Here is a 22,672-nt window from a genome sequence, read left to right on the forward strand (position 1 = left end):
CCTTTTCAAATTTCGCTTTTGACGGACTAAATGTGAAGTTAACAGTGTTTGTTCCCCCCCCCCCCCCTCCAAATGTCTACAGCGATCAGATTGCGTCAATGAACTTAAAGGGTAACCGGCCAATCACGGCGCAGCATCAGGCGTGGAGATGCACCCACTGGTCTTCAGATTAAAGGCGGTAGAATTCGGCTGAGGGTTCGTATGCACTAAGCTTCTGCTTGTTTTGCTCAGGACAAAACAGGTCACTCTCTAAAAACAAATGAACAATCCATTCTAGACGAGAGAGAGAGAGAGAGAGAGAAGCAGGGATGGCAGCTCTGTTCATTTTTGCTTTTTTTTAAATTTAATTTAATTTTTTTTATATATATATATATATATATATATATATATATATATATATATATATATATATATATATATATATATATAATAAACATGTCATAAAGGGCTTCAATCCACACTCGGAAAAGAGACGCAAGCAAGACCATGTAGGATTACAATCAAGCAGCGCTCCAGTGGAGCGGTTCTCCACCTCACGGTGACAGTGGTCGTGTAATGACATTAACAGAATGCACTTCATCCAGATCTCACTCCCCTGGTGGTTCAGAATGTCTTCATACTGTCGGCGAGGTGTTGATCTCAAAGCTATACGCCTCTCAGCGGAAAAAAACAACTCCACGCCAGAGAGACCTGGGTGCCGGTGTCTTCTCGTCGACGTTGCTTAGCTCTCTACATAGACTGGTGAACTGTGGGAATAATATATATCTGACTCTTGACATAGCCCAGTATTGATGTTGGCGTCCTTATTGCTGTGGCAAAGTCTTGTGGAGTGAATCTTTTTTCGGTGTCAAGTGTCTTTTAAAAAGGTGTTTCGAAAGCGGGCACCGTCGACCAATCGCTCCGCTCGAGGTGATCACTCTTCTCTTTCTCACACATACAGTTGTGTAGTATGTAGCTACAGTAGGTATTAATGACCATTGTGAAAAAGTGACCCTTAAATATGCAACTCAGTGGAAAAAGGTGTGAAAGAGTAGACGTAAGAATAATCAATATTGTCAAAGTGACTATGGTCTGTTATTCAATAATTCTTGCTGTTTTGTAGGTTGTTCCTTTTTTTTGTAAAATGTGTTTCTTTTGTTGTTGTTTTTTACCCCTAAATGGAAGAGCAATTGGCCCTTGTTTATAGTAGCGGACATGTAAAAGTGTGCAGTGTGGAATGGTGAGACAGTTGCACTCGAGCCTTACTCACTAATTGCCCTGGTCTTTTAAATTAGCTGAACGACTGGATCCATAAATTGGACTTGGATATCGGACTGAAAGATATTGCTATTATGTAAATGTCTGTGCACTGAGTGAAATAGATGCTACGATAGATTCCGTCACAAGGGCCGCTTGCAATAACTTTTCTTTTCTTTTTGGTATGCGTGTGTGTGCGCGTGTGTTTTGTACGTTTCGAGGTTCCTCCGCTGCTACTCCAGTCATCAATGCTCGTCGTTTTGCTGTAGCGCCATCCACAGCGTTTTCTGTTCTCATTATGTGTCGAGTGTGTATTTTTGAAAATTGATCTTAACACTGGAATTTGTTCCGCAGATTTCATTTTTAATTGGTCATTGGCTTTTATTTATTTTCTGTCTGTTTTGTTTTTAGAGAGGAGATAAATCACAGCACTTGTGTGGCAGTTGATTTTAACAGCTCTCAAGACGTTGGCTTTTTTGTTTTCATGATAATATGCTTTGAAGAACAGTCGACTGTGCAGGTTTCTCCATGGAGTGGGTCTGTCTTTTAAAAGGTATACAAATCTGACAAAAGCGAGTAATACACAGTGAATTATCCGTTTTTTGTTATTTTTCTGTATGGGTTGTAATAAAAATATTGCAGTACTTTGTATGAAAACAAACTATAGTTCATTGTAACTATTTATAAAATTAAATTATTGTACTTTTTGCAATCTGTAGATAAGTACCATGTATTCATATATACAGTAACAACTGGATTTAAATGTGATTCTCTGAGGTGTCTAAGTTATTGATGTATATATTGTATGTTTGTTGATACAGCTTCCTTTATTTTCTAAATAAGACTAATAAAATGTTTTGAAAAAGGAAAACTTCTCTCTTTAGAGCAGGGGTCTCAAACTCATTTTCACTCCGGGCCACATCAGCATCACGGTCGGCCTCAAAGGGCCGGTTGTAAATGTAAGACTGTGTAAATGTAACTACTCGTAACATATTGGTAAATAACTGTCTCTGCATTTTATTATTGTTTATTCAAGTGTAAAAATATTGTACATGTATTTATATAAATGTAAACATATATTTAAGCACATTTCTGTTATTATAACTTAAATCCTTTTAATTTAGGGATAAGAAACCCACATTACTCTATCAAAGCTCAAACTATTCAAGAAAATATCAAAGACAAATATCAAACACAAGTTATTACAATAACTTTGTTCAATGCTTAAAATCCTTTCAAGGGTGCGTTTGCACAATCCGACATGAAGTATTTCATGTGTTTTTAAAGCCACGTTTGAAGTAGTATTCAATGTACTCACAATACATTTCCATTTCAAATGTACAGTAACCAGCCAAAGAGCTGCTTCTGTGTTTAAGTATCTCATCATTATGTCTTTCTATCATAGTTTTGACTTTCTATCTCGGAATTATGACTTTCTATCATAGTTATGACTTTCTATCTCATAACTTCGACTATGGGGATATTTTTATTATCAATTCTAACTTTCATTTCTTTTTTTTTTTTGTGTTGGCGGATTCACGGGCCACATAAAATGACGTGGCGGGCCGAATTCGGCCCGCGGGCCGGGAGTTTGAGACCCCTGCTTTAGAGGCTCTTAAACACTGCTCAAATGGATCTTTTTTGTCCCATTCTGTGGCGTCGTTGACCCAGTTTGATACTTGTAAAAATAAACCGGCGGGGAAGGCTCTTCTCCGTCCAGGGTGGGGGGTATTTTTTTTAGAAGACAGCGATCATTTAGATGGCACGATTTATTTTTCTGTGATCCAAAAAAAGCTGTTGGGCGACCCACTTTGGCTAACCTCGGCGGACGTATTTTTGGCCCGACACGAGTAAAACATTCGAGTCATGAAGGATGTCTAGGTGTGCTTGTCCTAGATTGGGAGGAGTAGTGAGTTAGTCATCTGTGGTCCCTACAGGCCTCCTACCCCCTCGTCTCAGCGCACCTCATCAAACATCACCTGTCCTCGGGGCAGCTTTTCAACCCCAGCACATGCAAACTGCAGCTCGTGAGAGAACACGCGGGACAGAAAGAGACAGATGGCTGAAGACGAGCTACAGGGCAAGTCTAAACCCCCCAGTGCCCGCGTGCACCGTGGCATCGTAGACTCCTACAGGTCTGTGTGACCCCCTCCTCTGGATGCCTGCCCCAGACAACCGGGATGGCCTCTGAAGAGTTGATTTAATGTAAGCGGGTGGGGGCTGTAAGGTGAGCTGGTGGGCAATCTAGGACAGCATTCTTCATCTTCACCCACTTCTGCAGCAGGTGCCTGCCCCAGTTCTCAGACACCCCCCCCCCCGCTGCACAATTAATGTTGCCGACCGTTCATTTAGCACGTCTGCCCCGCCGGAGCTCGCCGGTGGGGGCTCCGCTCTGCGAATGTCACCCCACGGAAGAGGACATGCCTGTTAGTGGGAGATGCTATACACCGGGTATATGAGGTGTGCTTATGCAGCTGTTTGAATCGCATGAGAGCTTGCTGTGATTGAGCATATGAGAGACTTATCCTCATATCGAACCACGTGATTTTTCAGACCGCCAGTGACATCCCTGCATTAAGAAAGAGCACACAAGCCAGATCAAAGCTAAGGATGTTAAATATTACTGCTAGTGAGGAGTTCACCTTGTCCTAGCTTTCATGCAATATGTTGGTCTGGGTTTCCCTCTGCTGGCACGTCTGTGTAAAGACTTTCTGTGACATTTTGAATCAATGATTTTATTGTTAGGCACAAACTGGACATTTTGTTTTTAACTGAAACTTGGTTAAATCAAGATAACAGTGCAGCTGTTCTTATTGAATCAGCACCTCACAACTTCAGTTCCATGAGTGAAACAAGAGCACATAAGAAAGGAGGTGGAGTTGCTATTTTATTGACAGTTTTTCTCAATTGCTAAAACACTGAAACCCATTGGCTGAACAAAGTTCTCAGTTGCCTGAACTCATTCAGCTAATTGTGCAGTCTGTTGTCAATACCTTAAACTGTTTCACATGGTGAAACGCAATTTGCAGATCTCACTTAGACTTTTCAGCAAAACTCTAAACACATTCTCAGTCTCAAAACACATTCTGCACTCTCATGCACATGTCATCCATACTGGTAAACACAAGTGGCAACAATCAAATAGAAATAGAGAACACATGTCATTGATTTAACACGATCACTCAAAATTGATTTCACTTGTATCAAATGATGTGACACAACCAATACAAGCCAGTTCAGAGAGCAAACAGGTGGTTGAAGGTGATGTCGACGAAGTGCTCTGGCCTGACCCAGTCCAAAGACAAGAAGAAGCACATTGATGACATGTTGACTCCTTCGATTTTTGTCCCTTTCACTGTAGTATTGTATACTGTAGTAGGCCTACAGTGCATTGTAGGCTGTATAATGTACAATAAACAAATTGTATGGCCTTGAACATGGTGCTTTCTATTTGTTACAGTAACAGTACTGCCTGCTCAATAGATGTTGACTGGTTGCAGGTTCATATCAACAAAGAACAAGAATTACAGTATCACAGAGACAAAGGACACGTTTGTGAGATGCAGGGTACAGTACTGTACAAATAGGGGTACAAGGAGGAGGAAGAACAAAATAAATTGCAAAGAGCAAAGCACAGTAGTCATTTCTGATCAATTTTGAGTTACTGTAACAGAACATGTTATCGTTCATATGAAATGTGTTTTGAGATTAAAAAACTCAGCTTTTGAAGGCCTGACTGGTGCTGATGTATTGAAAATTGACTCACATCTTTCACTTATAGTAGAACACACCACGAGATTATCTTTGAGCAACTGTGAGCAGTACAGTCCTTATAAAGATAAAGACGAACTTCAGGGCTGTTGGGTTGCAAAATTAAAAGTCAGTGGCGATACATTTTGTTCTTGGTTGTGATAGCCACCAAAATATTGCAATCATCTTTCAAATAGATATTGTTTGATGTATTTTTTATTTTATTTTATATGATGTAACTTTGACCAGTGCTTTATTTTCATTATATTATTATGTTATTGACACACTTTAACCAGAAGCATAAAGGAAGAACATCTTCAATAGCAGGTTAATTATTCCGGTCGCTAAGCATGTTCAAATACTTAAGATAAGGGGAATATCTTATCTTTGTTATTGGCTTGCAGCAAATTGAAGGGAACGTAGCCTACAGACCACACGTTGGCACGTCATCAAAGACGGCTTCGGCAGATATAACCTGCTACTTCTGTGGGAATACAGATAATTGTCACATGACGGTGGAAAACGCCGCGATTATGTAACGTGTCGACTGCGTGCACCGGCACCACATCGTACGATTCGCCTTCGGTCAAGTTCGCCACGATGAGCACGCGACTTCGCGTTCGGTCCTTTCAAAGTAAAACCAGTGACTACAACGGTGCAAGGCGATGCGTTTTATGATGAGCTCTTCATTTCCTGCGTGGCTCAGCTGCTTCCTTTGGCCGACTTGACGTATGCGCGCCGTGCGTCGTTGCGTCGCCCCGTAGAGGAAGCGTTGGCGCATCGCAACAAACTGCTGCCGCTGGACCTGCGGCTGCTGCTTTCTGCGGACACAGTTCAACCGGCTGTCCTGCACCGAAACGGTGCACACAACGGACGCCCGTTCACAACCGGAGAGAGTCGCTCTGTGGCTACAGTTGCACCTCAACTGATCCCTCGTCAGCTTCGACATGATCAAGAACGGACATCACCACCACCAAGGGAGCACGGTAGCCGGTAAAGACGCATGCGCGACCCCCGGCGCTGCATCTTGCAGTCCCGAGAAGAGGAGGAGAAGAATCCGGGTGTGGTGCGATGGTTGGTGAGTAACTTTACCCGAATTATTGGCGGTGCGATGGAGATCACATGCAACACTGTTCGTATCGGTCGTTGTCCGTTTGAATGGATGTGTCAGCATGCGTGTCACCTGCCACCTGAACAGGCCTGCTGCAGGTTGCACTGCTCCCACTGGACGGCTGCTTCATTTTCCAGCGACATCAGTGTACACTCAACTTTTAATTCAGTATTATGTTGTATCTCCAGTCGACCAGGCGAGTGTCAATGGCCCACTGTCATTCGGGACTTATTACATTCCATTGCTACTCATTACTGGAGCATCCTCTCCATTCTCCTCCTCAGTAGACACATCTTCACATAATAACACACCAGCACTGACTTATGTTGATTTGTGCCTTTAATTCACTGTCATGCCCTTTAACTATGACTCACTGTAGTAATGTGTAAACTGGCAATGACACATCAATGTTTTGGATGTGATGAAAGTGTCTGCTGGATTCACAATGTTGTCATTGACATCTTGGAAATGTTTCTTGACTAACATACTGGCACATTTTTACATATGCTATTGGACATATTATAATCCATAACCATAGGTCACACTGCCACCAAGATGGTGGTAATAACAAAGATGTTTCAATGTATCCTGATCTTCAGGAGGCACACAAACGAGTCGTAAGTGTCCCTCTGTCACAGGGACAACCGGTTATAACGAGCCTTCGTTCATGTTATTGCTAACTGTTGTGCTTCTATTGCTATTACAAGTCAAAATGGCAACATTATTATTTACTACACCACAGCATGAATACTTTTTTGTTTTTGCTTTCAACAGACATTTTATAGTTGAGGTAAGAGGCAAATTAAGGAGGGAGAGGTTCAAATCCAGAGCATCGCCATGACAAGTTACGCACCTCAGACTACTTGGTTACCGGTTCCTCTGTGAGCATACTTAGTCTGACTTTCCGTGGGTTTACTTTCATGATGCCGTAATCATGACACCCCAACACACAAGGTGTCTTCTGGCAGGACGGTGTAACGGAAACAAATAACAATCACATGAGTGTTGAGCAAGGCGCTCACGCAGGTGCCGCCTTTAATGCAACACTGACGATTAATGTGAACACGGAAGGGCAATGCTAATCAGAGGAAATAAGCTTTTGTGTTCACATCAATTGGCAAAACAACAAACATGTGAAACAAAGGCCAAAAACAAAGACAAGCTGAGTTCACTTTGCTCCTGCAGCGAAACGTCAAACATCAGATTTGTTGACTAAAACATAGCCGATATAGTTCTTTATGGTTTTAATTTGTTCTTTGGGAAAATTCAGTGTCCAACTAAAACACTTCTCCTGACAACCCAGCAGCAATAATGTTCTCCTTGTTAATAACACCACAGCTCAGTTCATCTCAGACAACATTTGATCGACGATCTAACAGTCACGCAGGGACTTCTAAAGGGTTCTTTCACTTCAATTAGATCACAGCGTACAGTGCTATTCCACTTATTGGTGTCTAACTGTTCAGAACATGTGGGATTCTTTTTGTTTGTTCTGTGTCCTGGCATTTGAAAAACTCAACAACAACCCGTCTTTGCAGAGACACATTCGTGTGAACTGTTTTTATTAGGAAGGAGAAAAAAAAGAAAACTGATGACAGTGAAGTCTTTGACTTCGAGGAAACGGCATATTGTTGAAAACTAAGAATATTTCCAACCAAATTGTACTGAGTTGGCAACAGAAATGCGGGTGAAATGATTAATCGATTGATCTACAAAATTGGTTGTCGACTATTTTGACAGCGAGAAGTTATTCACTGGTTTCAGCTTCTCAACTGTGAGGTGATTCGATGCTGTTTGTTACCATATGTGATAGCAAACGAACTATCTTTGGGTTTTGGACCTTTTGGTTGAATAAAACAAGCAATTTGAATATGTCACACCATTAGCTGTTTGAAATTGTAATTTCTTTCATTTATACACTAAACGATGAATTGACAATCAAAATAATCGTGATAGCTGCAGCCCTAGAACCGACCCCTCTGAGATGCCTCCTCTGGGAGAAACAACAAGCCTCTGGTGGTCAGAGCCTGGCTCCACGCTGCAGCGGGAAAAAAAACGAAATGTTTTGAATATCTGCGCATGAAGGCCAGGATTATGGCGGCTTTCTCTTGTAGAATTCCTGTCATTTAGGTGCGGCTGCCTGTCCATGGTTTGATGGAATGTTGCAGAATATTTGGGATGCCAGAATATTATTCGGTGGGGTGAGCATGCAAAGAGAGCCAATGTCAACAGAGCTCATGCCATTAACCCCATCTGACCCCCTCCAGCCCACACCTGCTACAGCCACTGTAGCTCGTCACTGAGCACATTGTTTCCCCGAAGCCCTGCTGGACTGACATCCAGCGGTGTCAGCGGTACGAGAGGGAAATTCCAAGGAAAGAGCACAGTCACTTCATTTGTTTGGACAACTTTGACCCTCGGCACAAAGACGCTTGTTTGTCATCCGTCCTAAAAAGAGGTGATGGGGGTCAAAGATCAGTCGTCAGTGAAGCATCATAGAGGAAGAGCGTAAAGTCCACTTCCACTGTGTTTCTGCTGAGGTAGCGTATTCACACAGGGCCATAAACGTGCTATTTAAAGCCTCAGTGTAGTGTGTCTTATTCATTCCAGTCTTATCTGAGACTATTATTCAATATCAAACAATCATCAGCTCTATATGTCTACAGGTATTTGAAAATCAATGAAACTTCACCAAAATGTGAAAGTAATCATTTGTGTACCCCCTTATTCCCTACACGTGTCTCATTGTATTCTACCGCTGTGCCCACTGCTGTCTGTCTGGGTTTTGTTCCTGAGAAGTGTATAGGTGCTGTTTTGGGTGTCCGCTAACAGGCTACGCTGATTAATATTTCATCATCTCACGGTCATGATCCAACCCCTGCTTAAAACCACGACAGGAACACGGTGACACATGTTGGGCATCGTGCTACTGCAGCACCCCCAAAAGCAGCCTCCTGGTCTTATGTAACTCTGTCTGGGTCTCTCCGGAGCTTTCTTCCCTGTTCAATCACCTCCTCCTGCTCCCTCCTGCGACATTCTTCTGGCCCTGCACTATCGCCCCGGAGCCGGCACACGTGGATCCCATTTCAAGAGACTGACAGCACAAGACACACAGAGACCATCTTGCTTCGCCCCGACAACAAGGCCTCTTTTTTTTTCTTTTTTTTTTTTGGTTCACAGTTGCACATTTGTTTTGGAAGTAGTGAATACATCTGACTCACATAGACAAGCCCGACAGTCTGGTGATAGTTTGTGTGTTGCCATACCATCAAGTGCAGTCTAGGCTGTTTTCAGTCAGGCTGTCTATTGTGACACCTGTTTTGCACCTGACCTTAAGAGAGCTGACGTCTATGACTTTATGCACTAAAGAGGACACAGATGCCAATTTTTTACGTCAAATCAGCCATCAATTATGTTGTCATTATTGTGGTTCTCCAAGTTAATTGCTGCCGGTTATAGTTGCTGCTGTACTAACTGACTCTTTGATTAGGTCCTAATAAGCCTTAATGCATCTCCAGTGACACCTGCAGTCACTTTCATTCGTCAGAGCAAATTCCTCTCTTTTTGTTTGCCTTTTAGACATCAGTGTCATGTTCCAAGCAGTGCAGAAATAAAAAGAAATATCAGACTGTTGTCAGCTGCTGGCAGTTGTGATAGTGATGGAGGGATAATGTCCATCTGTTCTCTATTACTGTGCTAGATTACCACGTTACAATCTCCGTCTACAATCTGTGCCGAATCTAATTATCTACGGATGATATCGTAGCCTGGGTGGAGTGAAGTGGGAGAGAAAACACACTGTGCCGTTGAGTTTTATTATGTTTAGACTTTGATCAGATATCTGGCAGATCACATGAAGTGCGTGGATTACAGTGTTATCAGAAACACTGTAAATATTATCGGGTGATACTGATATTTCTGCATGTTTTAGGCCATGAACTAACTATTGATCTCCTATAGTCCAGGTTGCTTTTCACTTATTTCATTTGAATCAACTTTATTTTTTTTGTCAAAGTTACTGCACGTTTGTGAGTCCGAGAACACCCAAACATCTGCGGGATACAGAGGAGCTGCCATTTCTACCTTTGAGAACAGTGTGAACTTCAAAAATGAAAACATGCCACACAACTCTAACCCAGCACACCGTGCTTTATTCACCAGACGTCTTTGTAACTCCCTCGCTATCATCAGCAGTACAACATGGTGTTCTGGAGAAGAGTTGTGTGACGTGTTTACATTTTGACGAGAGAGCGGCTGAGAAACCTCATCACTGTAATTCAAGAAATCCTTTATCCATTATTTGATTTTCCAACCAAGAATAAAAAATAAAAAAAACAATCCTTCACAGCTGCTCCTGTACCTCATTACAATCATGCAATTTATGTAACTTCTCATGTTCTTATCCTCCCAGCTATGACATGGTCCATTATGGCCACTCCAACCAGCTGCGACAGGCCAAGGCCAAGGGAGATTACCTCATCGTTGGAGTACACACAGATAGTAAGGATCAGAGCCGCTGACTTATTGTCCCTATCACACCTACAGCACATCTTCAATGGAAGCCGTCTTGCATCATCCCCAATTCTGATACTCTCCCTTCCTTTACCATGTCTACATCATGCTATGGCACCATTAGCCTCTGATAAGGCCGTGCCCTATACACGTTTGAGGGGTTGTTGTGACAGTAGTGCACCCACTTGAGCAATTTTTATATAGCACACTGGAGCATTGTGACATTATGATAACCAAAGCATGACTTCATAGTCAGGGCAAGATACCAGCAATCTTTCCCTCTGCTGAAGTTCCAATAAATATCTCATTGACGAAGGCGATGCTGCGTTCAGCCGCTGTAAAAGCTGCTCAGAGTGTCGTGCAAACAGAGATTTCTGTCTCTCTGTTAATCTATGAATCTCAGTTGATTTGTGCGTGTCGACGGTATCGCTTGAGTGTACATGTTTTGTTTTCAAGGTGAGATTGCGAAGCACAAGGGTCCGCCAGTCTTCACTCAGGCAGAGAGATACAAGATGGTGCGGGCCATAAAATGGGTGGATGAGGTCGTGGAAGGAGCGCCTTACGTCACCACCCTCCAGACCCTCGACAAGTACAACTGTGACTTCTGTGTGCACGGAGGTACAGTTTTATCACGACCTCATGTCCTTATTTAGACGCACAGATCACACAGACTACGTTACACATTAATACTGTGCTAAATACTGTTATTACGGTAGTTGATATAACGTTTTTTTTTTTTTTTTTTTTTTTAGTTAGTTATTTATTTTGCACAATTCAAACAACACAATTTAAAACAATCAAACATAACAGAAATAAATGAATATCACAGTGCAGGAAGAGACAGAAAGCCAACTTGGCTTATTTGAAGCCTCCACCTGTTTCTGCAGGCAGCATGTCATGTATGCTGTTGTTTCAGATGATATCACACTCACAGTGGATGGGAAAGACACATATGAAGAGGTGAAGAAGTCAGGGCGGTACAGGTGAGATTCCTTTTGAAATCAGCAGAAGATTATAATCACAGCCGAGATTATTGTGTGTGTGTGCGTGTCTGAAGTTGTTGTGTTATGTTGTCCCAGGGAGTGTAAGCGAACCCAGGGAGTTTCAACCACAGATCTGGTCGGCAGGATGCTGCTGATGACCAAAGCGCATCACAGCAACATTGTGAGTACAGCCTCATTGCCTCTATCTACCATTCAGGGCACAGCACACGCCTAATTCAATCCTCTCTTCTCTTTAGGATAGTTCAGACTATCAGCAGCACACGGACAACTTTGGAAAGGTAGGTGCCAAAGATATTTCGGTCAAATCAGATCCTCAGCCAAATTCTTTCTGTTCCTTAACTGTTTTGTCATTCGAGTAGTTGAAGTCGCCATGTGGCGCCCGATGTCAACCATTATTAAACAAAGGCCTTTACTGTGGGCCCACTTTGTAATCACGTTGCAGGCCTTGCCAGTGAAACAGTGAATGCACCTTTTGTCCCTGGGTGGGGAAAGTAACTCAGAGTCAACATGCTGGGGATTTAAATTGTTCACATTTGAACATGCAGACGAGCAGAATAGTGCTGTGAAGTTGGCGAGAGTTGAATACATGTGCTGGGGATTTGTGGGACAGCCTCCAGTTTGAGCAAAGGTGACATTGTTACTCACACCACCAGGTGGCGATGATGCAGCGTCCTGGTCTCACGCACAAACCAGTGGTGCTACTGAATCGAAACTGAAGTGCATCGGTCTTATTGCTCCACTGTTTGTACTTATTTTGCCTGTTTCTGGATTACGGGGGTCACGTGGTCAGAAGGGCCACAGTCCCTGGACGGGAGTGTCTCAGTTCCTGCAGACTTCACAAAAGATCATCCAGTTTGCTTCAGGGCAGGAGCCTCAACCCGGAGACACTATCATCTATGTGGCTGGAGCCTTTGACCTCTTCCGTATCCTTTTAGAACCTCACTAAAAAGACTGCTGCATCTCTGGAAACATACAACTCGTTCATCAAAACAGCATGAGCAGCTGAGTAAACTGAGACGTTTAAGTGGCAGAAACTTGGAAAAACACGATGAACTATTTATAATTCCGTGAACTGTTGCTGTCAAATAGTCAGCTTTTCTGAAATGCCTCGTCAACCTTGACTAGTCTCCTGTCAGACATCGGCCATGTGGACTTCCTGGAAGCAGTGCATAAGCTCGCCGAAAAGCCATACATTATAGTGGGGTTGCACTTTGATCAGGTGAGACACCTGTGCGAGACATTGTCTGCCTCCCTGAGTCGAGCGTTGGCGTTGTACTTTGAATTTCCAATTTGTTCGTGTCTTGTAGGAGGTGAACCGCTACAAAGGGAAAAACTATCCCATCATGAATGTCCACGAGAGAACACTCAGCGTCCTGGCTTGTCGAGTAGGTTCTTCTCCTACTTCCACCACCATCAACGCAGTTCATAGCACACACACACACACATCTTATTCATCTGTAGTTCATTTTGTGTGTGATTAATTTCAGATTTATTTCCACAGTATGTGTCAGAAGTGGTGATTGGTGCACCCTTTGCAGTCACAAAAGATTTGCTGGACCATTTCAAGGTAAGTGCAGGCAACACAATTATCTCTCACAGCGAGATAATAATGTTCTCTGTAGTTAAAAATGAATAAAGTAGAACATCTTTTTTATCTACAGGTGGATCTTGTATGCCATGGAAAAACAGAAATATATCCTGACAAGGATGGCTCCGACCCTCATGCTGTAAGAGTCTCTGCCTCTATGCTGTCTTTTTTTAAACATACTGTTGTCCGCATACTAAATCACATTTATATGGCAATGTTTTCTTCATATCCAGGAGCCGCGGAGGAAAGGAATCCTGCGTACTGTTGACAGTGGCAACAGCCTTACTACGGATGCCATTGTGCAGAGGATAATTAAAAACAGGTTTAAAAAAAAGGGGCGTGTCAGGCTTGGGAGGAAAACAAATAGACAATTTCATATTACAGCCACTGGGCAAAACAGTATTTATCGAAGTTAATGTAAATGAGACACATTTTGTTTGCTGCTGTAAACATAGTACATCAGATTGACTCTTTTCCCAATTTTTCTTGTTTTGATTCAGGTTGCTATTTGAAGCAAGGAACCAGAAGAAAGAAGCCAAAGAGATTGCTGTGATCCAGGCCATGAAGCGACAAGAGGAGGAGAACACCACAGAAAGATCCCAGGCTTTGCTGTAGGAAGGCCCCAAACAAGCACCGAGTGGCACGACACTGACAAGCTCAATTAATCTAAACTCATGTACAGTAAAAAAGCAACCCTTTTATATGTGCTATGACACCCTCCACACACGATCTTGGCTGATAACAGCACACCTTACAGCAGCCCGTTTGAAGCCAGGGCGGCATAGTCTGCTGTGGGATCATCAGGTATTACCGCGCGTGTTCTTGTGTGTGTGTGTGTGTGTGTGTGTGTGTGGGGATCTTCTGTGTATTAATATATTTCGGCATATGCAAATACATGTTCATGTCAGTCAACAATCACACAGGCAGACGATGGAGTTGTAGACATACAACAGTTGGAGCGAGGAAGATACCACGATGTCTTCAAATGTCTGTTATATCGCTTTGGATATTTTTAATTCGTCAAGCGCTCTTATTTATTTTTTGCCTTCAAAAATATAGAATTTTAAGTATGATATTATGGGATTTGGACATATGAAGGGCAAGTGTGGGCACCTGAGATGTTGGTCAGGCATTAAGCTGTAACCAGGAAGTGATTTGATTCGTCGCTTCCATGGTGTTGTTGCTGCTTTTTGTCCAGCATTGGGTGTACCCCAACACCTGATCTATGTATAAACTGTATGTACTGTATCTATGTATTATAAAGTAATCACAGGATTTCTGGAGGACGCTAAAACCACTAGAATTAGGGGACAAAATCCCCCTGCTTCTCTGCATCTAACTTGGGTTGTTTGGATGGGAGAAGCAGTAGAAAACTCTTTCGGGACCTCATGTACCTTTATGCTCCAGAAATCATCAGAACTGTCCTGTTTTACTGGTAGAGCAGGTTTTTTTAACTCAAAAATGCCCAGACCTGTACGCCTGGCCATTTGAGTGCAATTGTATTTTTTTTTAACCAACACTCCTTAGGTTTTATCCTAATATAGAGATCACTACAGCGTTTTAACAGGCTGCTTTTAAGCTTTAGTTTTCTTCGTATACAGATGACAGATGCTCAGTGTGGTTGACTTGATCATGAAATAGACCTCTTACTGTCATTGAGCCCTGAACAATTTAACCTCTGTCTCTATATCAAATGGGATTAAATAATATATTTTTTGTAGATGAATATTTTACTCACCTCCTCTCCATTAACTACTGTATAGATGGTTTCATATTGTATAAAAACGCATAATAATATATCTGTATGTCAAGTTGGAATGTATTAATTGTAAGCTATAATGTATATGTTGTTGACAACTCCCAGTTGTTAAATACTGTAGAAAACTGATACGACTACAGTATATTGCTGATAATAATAACATTTTAATCTGAAAGACCATTTGTCATTTTCTTTTGCAATATACTTATTTCTTCATCTAAATGAGCTCACACGATCAAAGGTTAAGGCCATGTTTTGGACACAAAAATTACCTTTGATCGGAAAACAAATTATCTGAATTTTGCAACCTATGAATGAGTCACACAGAGTTCGTTAAAGAGCAGATTAGTACCCAGCAAAGATCTGTAAGCTTTTTCAAAAAAGTGCATAATACAGTTGATAAATCAAAAAATGGGTAAGTCATTGACAAGTTCACACATTTTTTGTCACAATTATTATATTTTTTGGAATTTGTTGGGGTGAAAAGTACAAAATGTTTTGAGTAAATGTAGTATTCTTTCATTTTTCCACTGAAACCAGCTATAAGCATGGCTGGTACTCGTAATTATTGATCTCAATGATTCAAGTACATGTGCTGAGTACGTTTTCTTAAAATCTTAAAATATCACCATAATTGTAAAGTGAAACTTTGCTCTTATTTTGAAGGAACTTGCGTTCTTCCGGTTCCTGTTTGAGAGCCGCTCTCCTTCAGAATGCAGTGCACACGTGCCCCCAATTTAGCTAATTAGCGTCTCGTGTCTTGCCAACTCTGTCTGTTAACAGTTCAGGCTGTGAATCAAACGACACCGGCGTGCAGAGCGAGAAGCAGAGTGATGTTTTGCTGTGTCAGCACGCTGCCAATCCCGCTGCAGGTAGAGCATTCATTAAGTTCTTCACCTAATTAAACAATTATAATGTTTCTTGTGACACCCAAAGTCACTCTCATTAGAAGTTCTCCTCACTCGACTCAGTCGTCCTTCAGTCTAAATTGGTTCATGGAGTAACGTTAAGTTTTGTGATTGTTTTTCAAGTTATTTTGTGGTTGGCAATTTTGCAGAATTAAGGTAATTTATCATTATGTGAGAGACTTATACAATTAACTCAGCCTCTAATAACAAAACGACATAGAATTACTGTTTTAATGGTTGCTGACTACGTTAAGAGGACTGTCTGCTCGTTAATTTCTAGTAAGCTCTGTATTCTAAAACATGATAAAACTCACACTGAATTGTTTATGGAATGTTATTATTATTATTATTAGCCATTTATGTTTTTTTTTTTTTTTTGCAGTCTGTTCTTTTCTATTGTCTTAAAGCATCCACTGTGAATACTTCCTCAGATCTGCATGGGAATGTGCCTCCACCAGGATGTCACAGAAGAGAGTAAACGGGCAAAACTCCGGAGCTCTAAAATAGAGCAAGACCTTTGGGAACATGCCAGGACCGAGATGAACGTGGTGAAAATCCTCTTGCTTGGTAAATCAAAGGTGTTTACGGAATGTATCAGGTTTCACTGAAGTATTATTATGAAGCGAAAGCATTTCTCTGGCTTGTGTGTGTCAGGAGCTGCAGAGAGTGGAAAGAGCACCCTGATCAAACAGATCAAGATCATCCACAGCCAGGGCTTCTCCAAACAGGAGCTCCTCAGTTTCAAGGTACTGGAGAGCTGCAAAGCAAGCTTTTATTTGAGCGATCCTGAAATATTATCTATAGAGTCAGATCGTCAGCTGTCGTTCCCTCCACAGCCTGCAGTACTGGACAACCTGCTGACCTCTATGAAGTTTGTTCTTCGTGGAATGGGGATGCTGAGGATCAACCTGGCGAACAAGAAGAACAAGGTGAGAGATGATGCAGTTTTTTTTTTAAATGGCTTTTTTTTTTTCTAGTAGCCCACTTTTCCTTGCAGCCCCTCTTTGTGCCACTAGATGTCAGTCTTCATCTGTGTTCAGCACACGACGGCAGAGCCGATTGATTGAGATTGTGATGTTTGCGAGGCACGACGTACTGATCCATCTCGACCTTTTTCATGCGATGCATTGTAGTTTTTCTGGGAGAAAAACATCACATTTACTTTGAATGTAATTTATATACAGTGTCCTTTTCTGACGATAACGTGTCCCGTGTGTTTGTAGATGCACGCCCGCTCCATCCTGTCCTGCAATCAGTGTTTGGGGGACGACTATGAACTGCTTCCGTTTGTGGCTCACGCCGTCTGTGCGCTTTGGGCCGACCAAGGGGTGCGAGCAGCTGCAGCCAGAGGTTACGAGTTTGAGCTGAATGACTCTGCGCTCTAGTGAGTACAATGGCTTTAAGTGATCTACTTTTCACAACGCCGCCCAGTGATGACGAGACGGCGGAAATGTCATCGGAAATTGCCCGATAAGAAGCGCGTCGTCGTCGCATCTTATCAATGCAGAGCGACGGTAACGCAACTGCTGAGAAAAAAAAGCCGTCTTCAGGAAATGATTCCTGTGACATTTGTGCCATGGGAGGCTTAATTGGAACCAAATTTAAAAAAAAAACACTGTTTGCAGATATCCAGGAAGGTGGAAATTATGGTGGAGCAGATGAAACACTTGACTAAAGAGTCGTTTTTCTTGTTTAATTAGTAAGAAGTCGAGCAGAATCGTACGTGAGCGGAATTGCTGTAGAGGTGTTGTTGCATCTGTGACTATCTTTTAATTTAAAGCTTTTAATCTTAACTACCACAAACTGCCCAATCACTATGAAACAGAAGTTACTGGAATACAGCCAGCGTGTTTTTTTTTTTTTTTCCCTTTTGTGGGCCATTTTTATATTTATGTGGGCAGAATTATTAATTGGTTTCAATTGCTGTCCTTTAGCAGTTGTGCCCTTTTTGAATTGTGCCTGAAAAAACATGAAACTGTAACGCACCGCTCTGCATGGAGCCGTTTGAGTGCGTGTTGCATCATCAGCTGAAGTGTGGGTCATTGATTGAAGTGTCGAATATATTTTGCTGAATGCCATTATTCATTATTTAATAAAAAAAAAAAAAAAAAAAAGGTTCTCCAGCTAGCCAGACTGCGCGAGACGATGTGACCGCTTCATTATCGGAACTGGACAGGTTTGTGAGCCGGAGGCCGATGGGAAACTCATGTCTGTCTCGCGGTGTTCTCACTCTGCTGGATTTCTCCCTCCAGAAATTTCGGATCAGACTCTGTCGTGACACGCTTGACTTCCTCGGGACCTGAAGGCACCTCAATGTGTAAAACGACTTCTTGGGCATTAGCTCTGGTTTGAACTGGACTGTTAAGGATGCTAGAAAGAAATGTGTTCCAGGGAGTTAACTATTGATGTATCCTGTTTTTAGAAATCCTCTCTAATCAGCACAAGCTTTATGAACAGGAAGTTACTGCAGTGAGTAAAATAAACGTGTGCTTTTGCTGGCATGCCTGAATGCTAGTAGGGGCTAATGTGGCCTTGAGTCGCTAGCCTCAAGCAGAGATGAGGAGTGGGCTCCAGGCGTCTGGTAAACTCACTTATTTCTTTCTCCACACCGCCAGATTATTTTCATTTTCAAACTTGGAAGTCGTCATCCCCGACCGACGACCTCCCAGTGCTGCTGAGTCACCAGTGTCTCTGCTCATTCTCCACTCCAGTTCAACTTACAACCTTCAAAATCACTTCTTAATCCCTAAACTTACTAAATTAGTTTCATCTGAACATTATACTCTTCATGGAGGTGGGATTTGTTGCAAAGATGTTCTATGAGAATTCATTAGTTAAAGCCAAGTGTACCAAAAAAAATGAACGATGAAGACATGATGTTTTCCTGCCAGTAATGATCTGATTTATCTCGGCCTGATATTTGAAGAAAGCGTGTCTTGACAAAAGCAGCAACTGCTCTCTGTTCGTGATGTTTGTTCTCTTCTATTCCCTCTCCAGTTTCTTCGAAAACATCAGGCGAATCATCGCTCCCAAATACGTTCCCATGGAGACTGATGTTCTGAGAGTGCGAGTGAGGACCTGTGGAATCATTGAGACGCAGTTTCAACTTAATGAAATTATCTTTCGGTAAGACTTATTAAACTGGCTGCGCATAGACGGCGGTGGTTGCAACATGATATGGTGCCGTGCACGCATAACTCTAAGCTAACATAATGCTGTGTGAAGGTAAAGACATTAACGATCCACACCGGGCTCACTGAAAGCATCATATTCTACTCATTGACACAATGTTTTACTTTTACGGTACAGATGAACTCTTTGGATTTTATAACTTTTCCCCGGCTATGATCGACCCTGCTTTATAAACCCCACGAACACATTTCACAAATCTTTTAGTTGATTTTCAATGAGACTGGTGACAGCTGAGTGTGTGTGGAATCGGCAATAAATCATTTTTTAAAGGATGACAATAATGCTGGTACACTAAATGTCCAATCAATGTGTTAAAACCAGACACAACCCGATCTATGGTCCGTTGAGCACCACTGTTCATGGAGTTGTTGAACACTCTTTCTTAGAAAGCAGCGTGTTGGGACTCTTAGAGGATCCCTGTCTTCAGAGCTGAGGTATGACTCAGACATGAAATATTGATGGCTTCACGCTGCCTGCTTATTCCAGGAATAATAACACAAATATATTGGAAGTGGGTTTCCAAATTTTGGTGACGAGGTGCCAATTTAGGAAACAAGGATAAGATTGGGGGCCTCACGGGAAAAGTGCACACATAAAACTAAATATTAATCTTCTGTCTCACTTGAACCGAAATCACTGACTCGAGCTAACGGCACCGGCTCTGATGGCGGAACATGATTCCCGTGACGCTCGCGAGAGGCCACTAGTTGCCATGCAACCAGTGTACGCAACAAGTCTCTAAACGCTTCACTCGACGGAAGACGATCTCCCCGGCGTCGTGGCTGAAACTGTGGAAACGATTATACAGTTAATTACACAAGCTGAGAACCGTTGCTGCTGCTCTGCTAACAGATGCACACAGAGATGGTTCTCTCACTGTTGCTGCCGTGGAGCCGTCGGTCCAGCTGCCGAGTCCATCAATAACGGCCCGCAATCCCAACGTGGACCCCCGTACGTCCCCACGCATGTAGAGAAACGCGTGTGATCGTCTTGTCCGAATCGGAACATATCTCGATTGTTGGCGGCCGTCCTCGCCGATGTTGTTGATGCTTAAGAGTCATTTGGGGAGAAAAACAACAATGAATTGCAAGAATTTGATGACCTTTGCTGTTTTTGCACATGCATATTTGATGTATCATAATCTACCGAGGTAGTTGTCCTATGTCTTTTTGACTTTTAGTATTAAATGCAATCACAGTTGCTTAACCTCTATGCAGCATGTGTTTATTATCTGGCCTTCCATCTCCCAGTTTATTAGATTATAGGCATACGATCTTTAATCTTTCCTGAAAACTTGCATCATGCATTTCTGAAAAGGATGTGTGAAACCGTTCAAGAGTCGGTCTCGTATGTCTTCGGCTGATTCGACTAAATTCTTCAATTCAGTTCCTCAGAGCCAGTGATCAGTTTACAGGTCTGATCTTGAGCTGCCGCTAAATCGGAAATTTTTTTTTTTTTTTTGTGCAGCACAGAAACTATAGCTGTCAAATGCCACAGTTGGGGTTTATTGTCTCAGCTTGTTGACGCTGATTCTTGACCCAGGGGGATAAACGCTTCGCTGCCTGTGACATCCGTTCTGCAATCACGCACCTGGAGGCCGTCTGGCCCAAATGGGAACTCATTACCTGTGTCACCAAGACCCTCGGCTTCACTGGGTGCCACATCACTTTTTCAAATGGATTTCCCCAATATTTGAAATGTGTTTGAAGTAATATCAGTATTTAATATAACATCTAGTTCCTATGAATCTGTTTGTTTATAGTATATTTAACAAAAGGGCTTTAACTCTTAAATACTCCAATTGGACCAGTCTGTGGCGAGTTTAACACACTAACACAGATCTTAAGTGGAGGAATTATTTTCTTTTTTTTTCATGTAGCAATTTGAGACTATCACTGCATTTTGTTGTGCAACCCTTCGTTGTACAGTCACTGAACCTTGAACCATCTTGTCTTTATTCATCAATTTGAGTTTTTAGGATGTAACCGGTGTGATGAATGAAGTCTCATGGACAGGTTGTATGATGTCGGGGGCCAGCGGAGTGAGAGGAGGAAGTGGCTCAGCTGCTTCGACTGCATTCAGGCTGTGCTGTTCGTCGTGGCCCTCAGCAGCTATGACATGACACAGACGGAGGACCCTTCAGGGGTATGTTGTGAGACAGACTGATGAATCAAATGTCATGCCATTTCTTTACTTACTTGGCAGAATAGAGTTCATCTGAAATTTGGTGCAAACTACATCGATTTCCTCTCTCGCCTCTGCCACATTTTCCTTTTTATTAGAATCGACTGCAGGAAAGTCTTGAACTTTTCACATCCATCTGCGCCAATACAGTCTTTGGGAGCACTTCACTGGTAAGTTCAATGGCACTTATTTTAGATGGCTGTCCTACAGATAATGATGCTTAGAATACAATAGGGCATCACGTCAGAGCTTTGTGTTTGTTGCCTCTGTGCGTTTTGCAGACTGTCTGTTTTTAAAGCTCATCTGAATGTGTGGCGGTGACTCGAGCACTGAGTGGGGCTTTCTGTGATCATTCATGCCAAGCCGATGGGACACAAACTGGCTCTGATTGCCTCTGACTGAGAAATCCATAATTAGCATACGAACTTTAATTGAGATGTAGGGCAGGTCATGTCTGCGAGCACTCGCCGTCATTATTTAGTTTGATTTCTTTCATGTTGTGTGTTTGTGGGGCGATTTGTGTCGCCATGAATGACTCACTTGTCGGTCAGTAGTAATTATATCGGCACTTGAAGCATTGAAGGGTTATCTTATGGTCATTTCCATCAGGCGTGATTTTCAAAATGTCAATTGTTTTTAAATGAGCAGCCAATTGTTTTTCCTATTACCAGTGTGGACACATTGTATTAATAGAGGTTTATTCATGAGAATAATACGTTAATGTTGTGAATGTGATGCACATAAATTATGTTGAAGAAACTGAACTGAAAGACACCAACCGGAGTGTTATTTGACTTTCACAGTCTGTTGTCCTCTCGCTGTTCTACAGATTGTGCTCATGAACAAAACTGACATTTTCCGGGACAAGATCCTAAACTCTGACAGACACTTGAGATTTTACCTCTCTAGTTACAAAGGTACCAGAGAACTGTCAAGTTTCACTGTTCTGTCCACTTTACATGTGTATACATCAGTCATTCATATTTCAGACTCATTTACAGCAACTGAGAAGTGAACTCTTGTCATGTTTTATTTGTGTGTGGGGCGATTGGTGGGGACTCTGTTGTTCAACCAACTCCTCACTTCACTGAACTCGGTCGGATGTCTCCAGATTTGACACTTTTCTTCCTTCGTCCCCAACCAGGAGCCGATGGTGACGTGGACGCTGCGGCCCACCACATCGCGGCCATGTTCTCGTCGGGTAACGGCAGCGCAGACAAACTGGTGTACCACCACTTCACCACCGCCACAGACACCACCAACGTACAGGTGGTCTTCCACATGGTCATAGATCAGGTTATGAAGAGGAACCTAGCAGCTGTCCAGCTGCTGTAAAGGTCCCCGAGAGGCTGTTTAGATTGTGTTTCGTCATTCAGCGCTGGAATTTTAATTGTGTCTGTTTTTACCGGAGGCAAACTGTTGTTTATT

General features: G+C 42.4%; 2 protein-coding genes across 2 annotated transcripts; both read left to right on the forward strand.

Annotated features, from left to right (window-relative positions):
* Positions 1-5,804: 5,804 nt before the first annotated feature.
* On the forward strand, positions 5,805-15,052 carry LOC306786410 (ethanolamine-phosphate cytidylyltransferase-like). Its single transcript, XM_079281177.1, has 13 exons — positions 5,805-6,064; positions 10,509-10,597; positions 11,066-11,227; positions 11,526-11,592; positions 11,689-11,773; positions 11,850-11,891; positions 12,404-12,536; positions 12,750-12,832; positions 12,921-12,998; positions 13,115-13,180; positions 13,275-13,340; positions 13,435-13,523; positions 13,702-15,052. Exons 1-13 carry the CDS (start codon positions 5,934-5,936, stop codon positions 13,814-13,816), a joined length of 1,206 nt encoding a protein of 401 aa, XP_079137303.1. The 5' UTR covers positions 5,805-5,933; the 3' UTR covers positions 13,817-15,052.
* A 741-nt stretch (positions 15,053-15,793) lies between these two features.
* LOC306786505 (guanine nucleotide-binding protein G(o) subunit alpha-like) lies at positions 15,794-22,579 on the forward strand (the record flags this gene model as incomplete). Its single annotated transcript, XM_079281296.1, has 10 exons — positions 15,794-15,832; positions 16,300-16,435; positions 16,523-16,614; positions 16,705-16,797; positions 17,092-17,252; positions 18,866-18,994; positions 21,076-21,205; positions 21,343-21,414; positions 22,074-22,161; positions 22,389-22,579. 10 exons carry the CDS (start codon positions 15,794-15,796, stop codon positions 22,577-22,579), a joined length of 1,131 nt encoding a protein of 376 aa, XP_079137422.1.
* Between the last annotated feature and the right edge of the window lie 93 nt (positions 22,580-22,672).

This window comes from Melanostigma gelatinosum (genome assembly GCF_949748355.1).
Source record: "Melanostigma gelatinosum genome assembly, chromosome: 13".
NCBI classification, from domain to species: domain Eukaryota; kingdom Metazoa; phylum Chordata; class Actinopteri; order Perciformes; family Zoarcidae; genus Melanostigma; species Melanostigma gelatinosum.

Coding starts and splice junctions, on each gene's coding strand:
- LOC306786410 (XM_079281177.1), top strand. CDS start 5,934: ATGATCAAGAACGGACATCACCACCACCAAGGGAGCACGGTAGCCGGT. Junction 11,228..11,525: donor TGACTTCTGTGTGCACGGAG/GTACAGTTTTAT, acceptor CTGTTGTTTCAG/ATGATATCACACTCACAGTG. Junction 13,181..13,274: donor ATTTGCTGGACCATTTCAAG/GTAAGTGCAGGC, acceptor TTTTATCTACAG/GTGGATCTTGTATGCCATGG.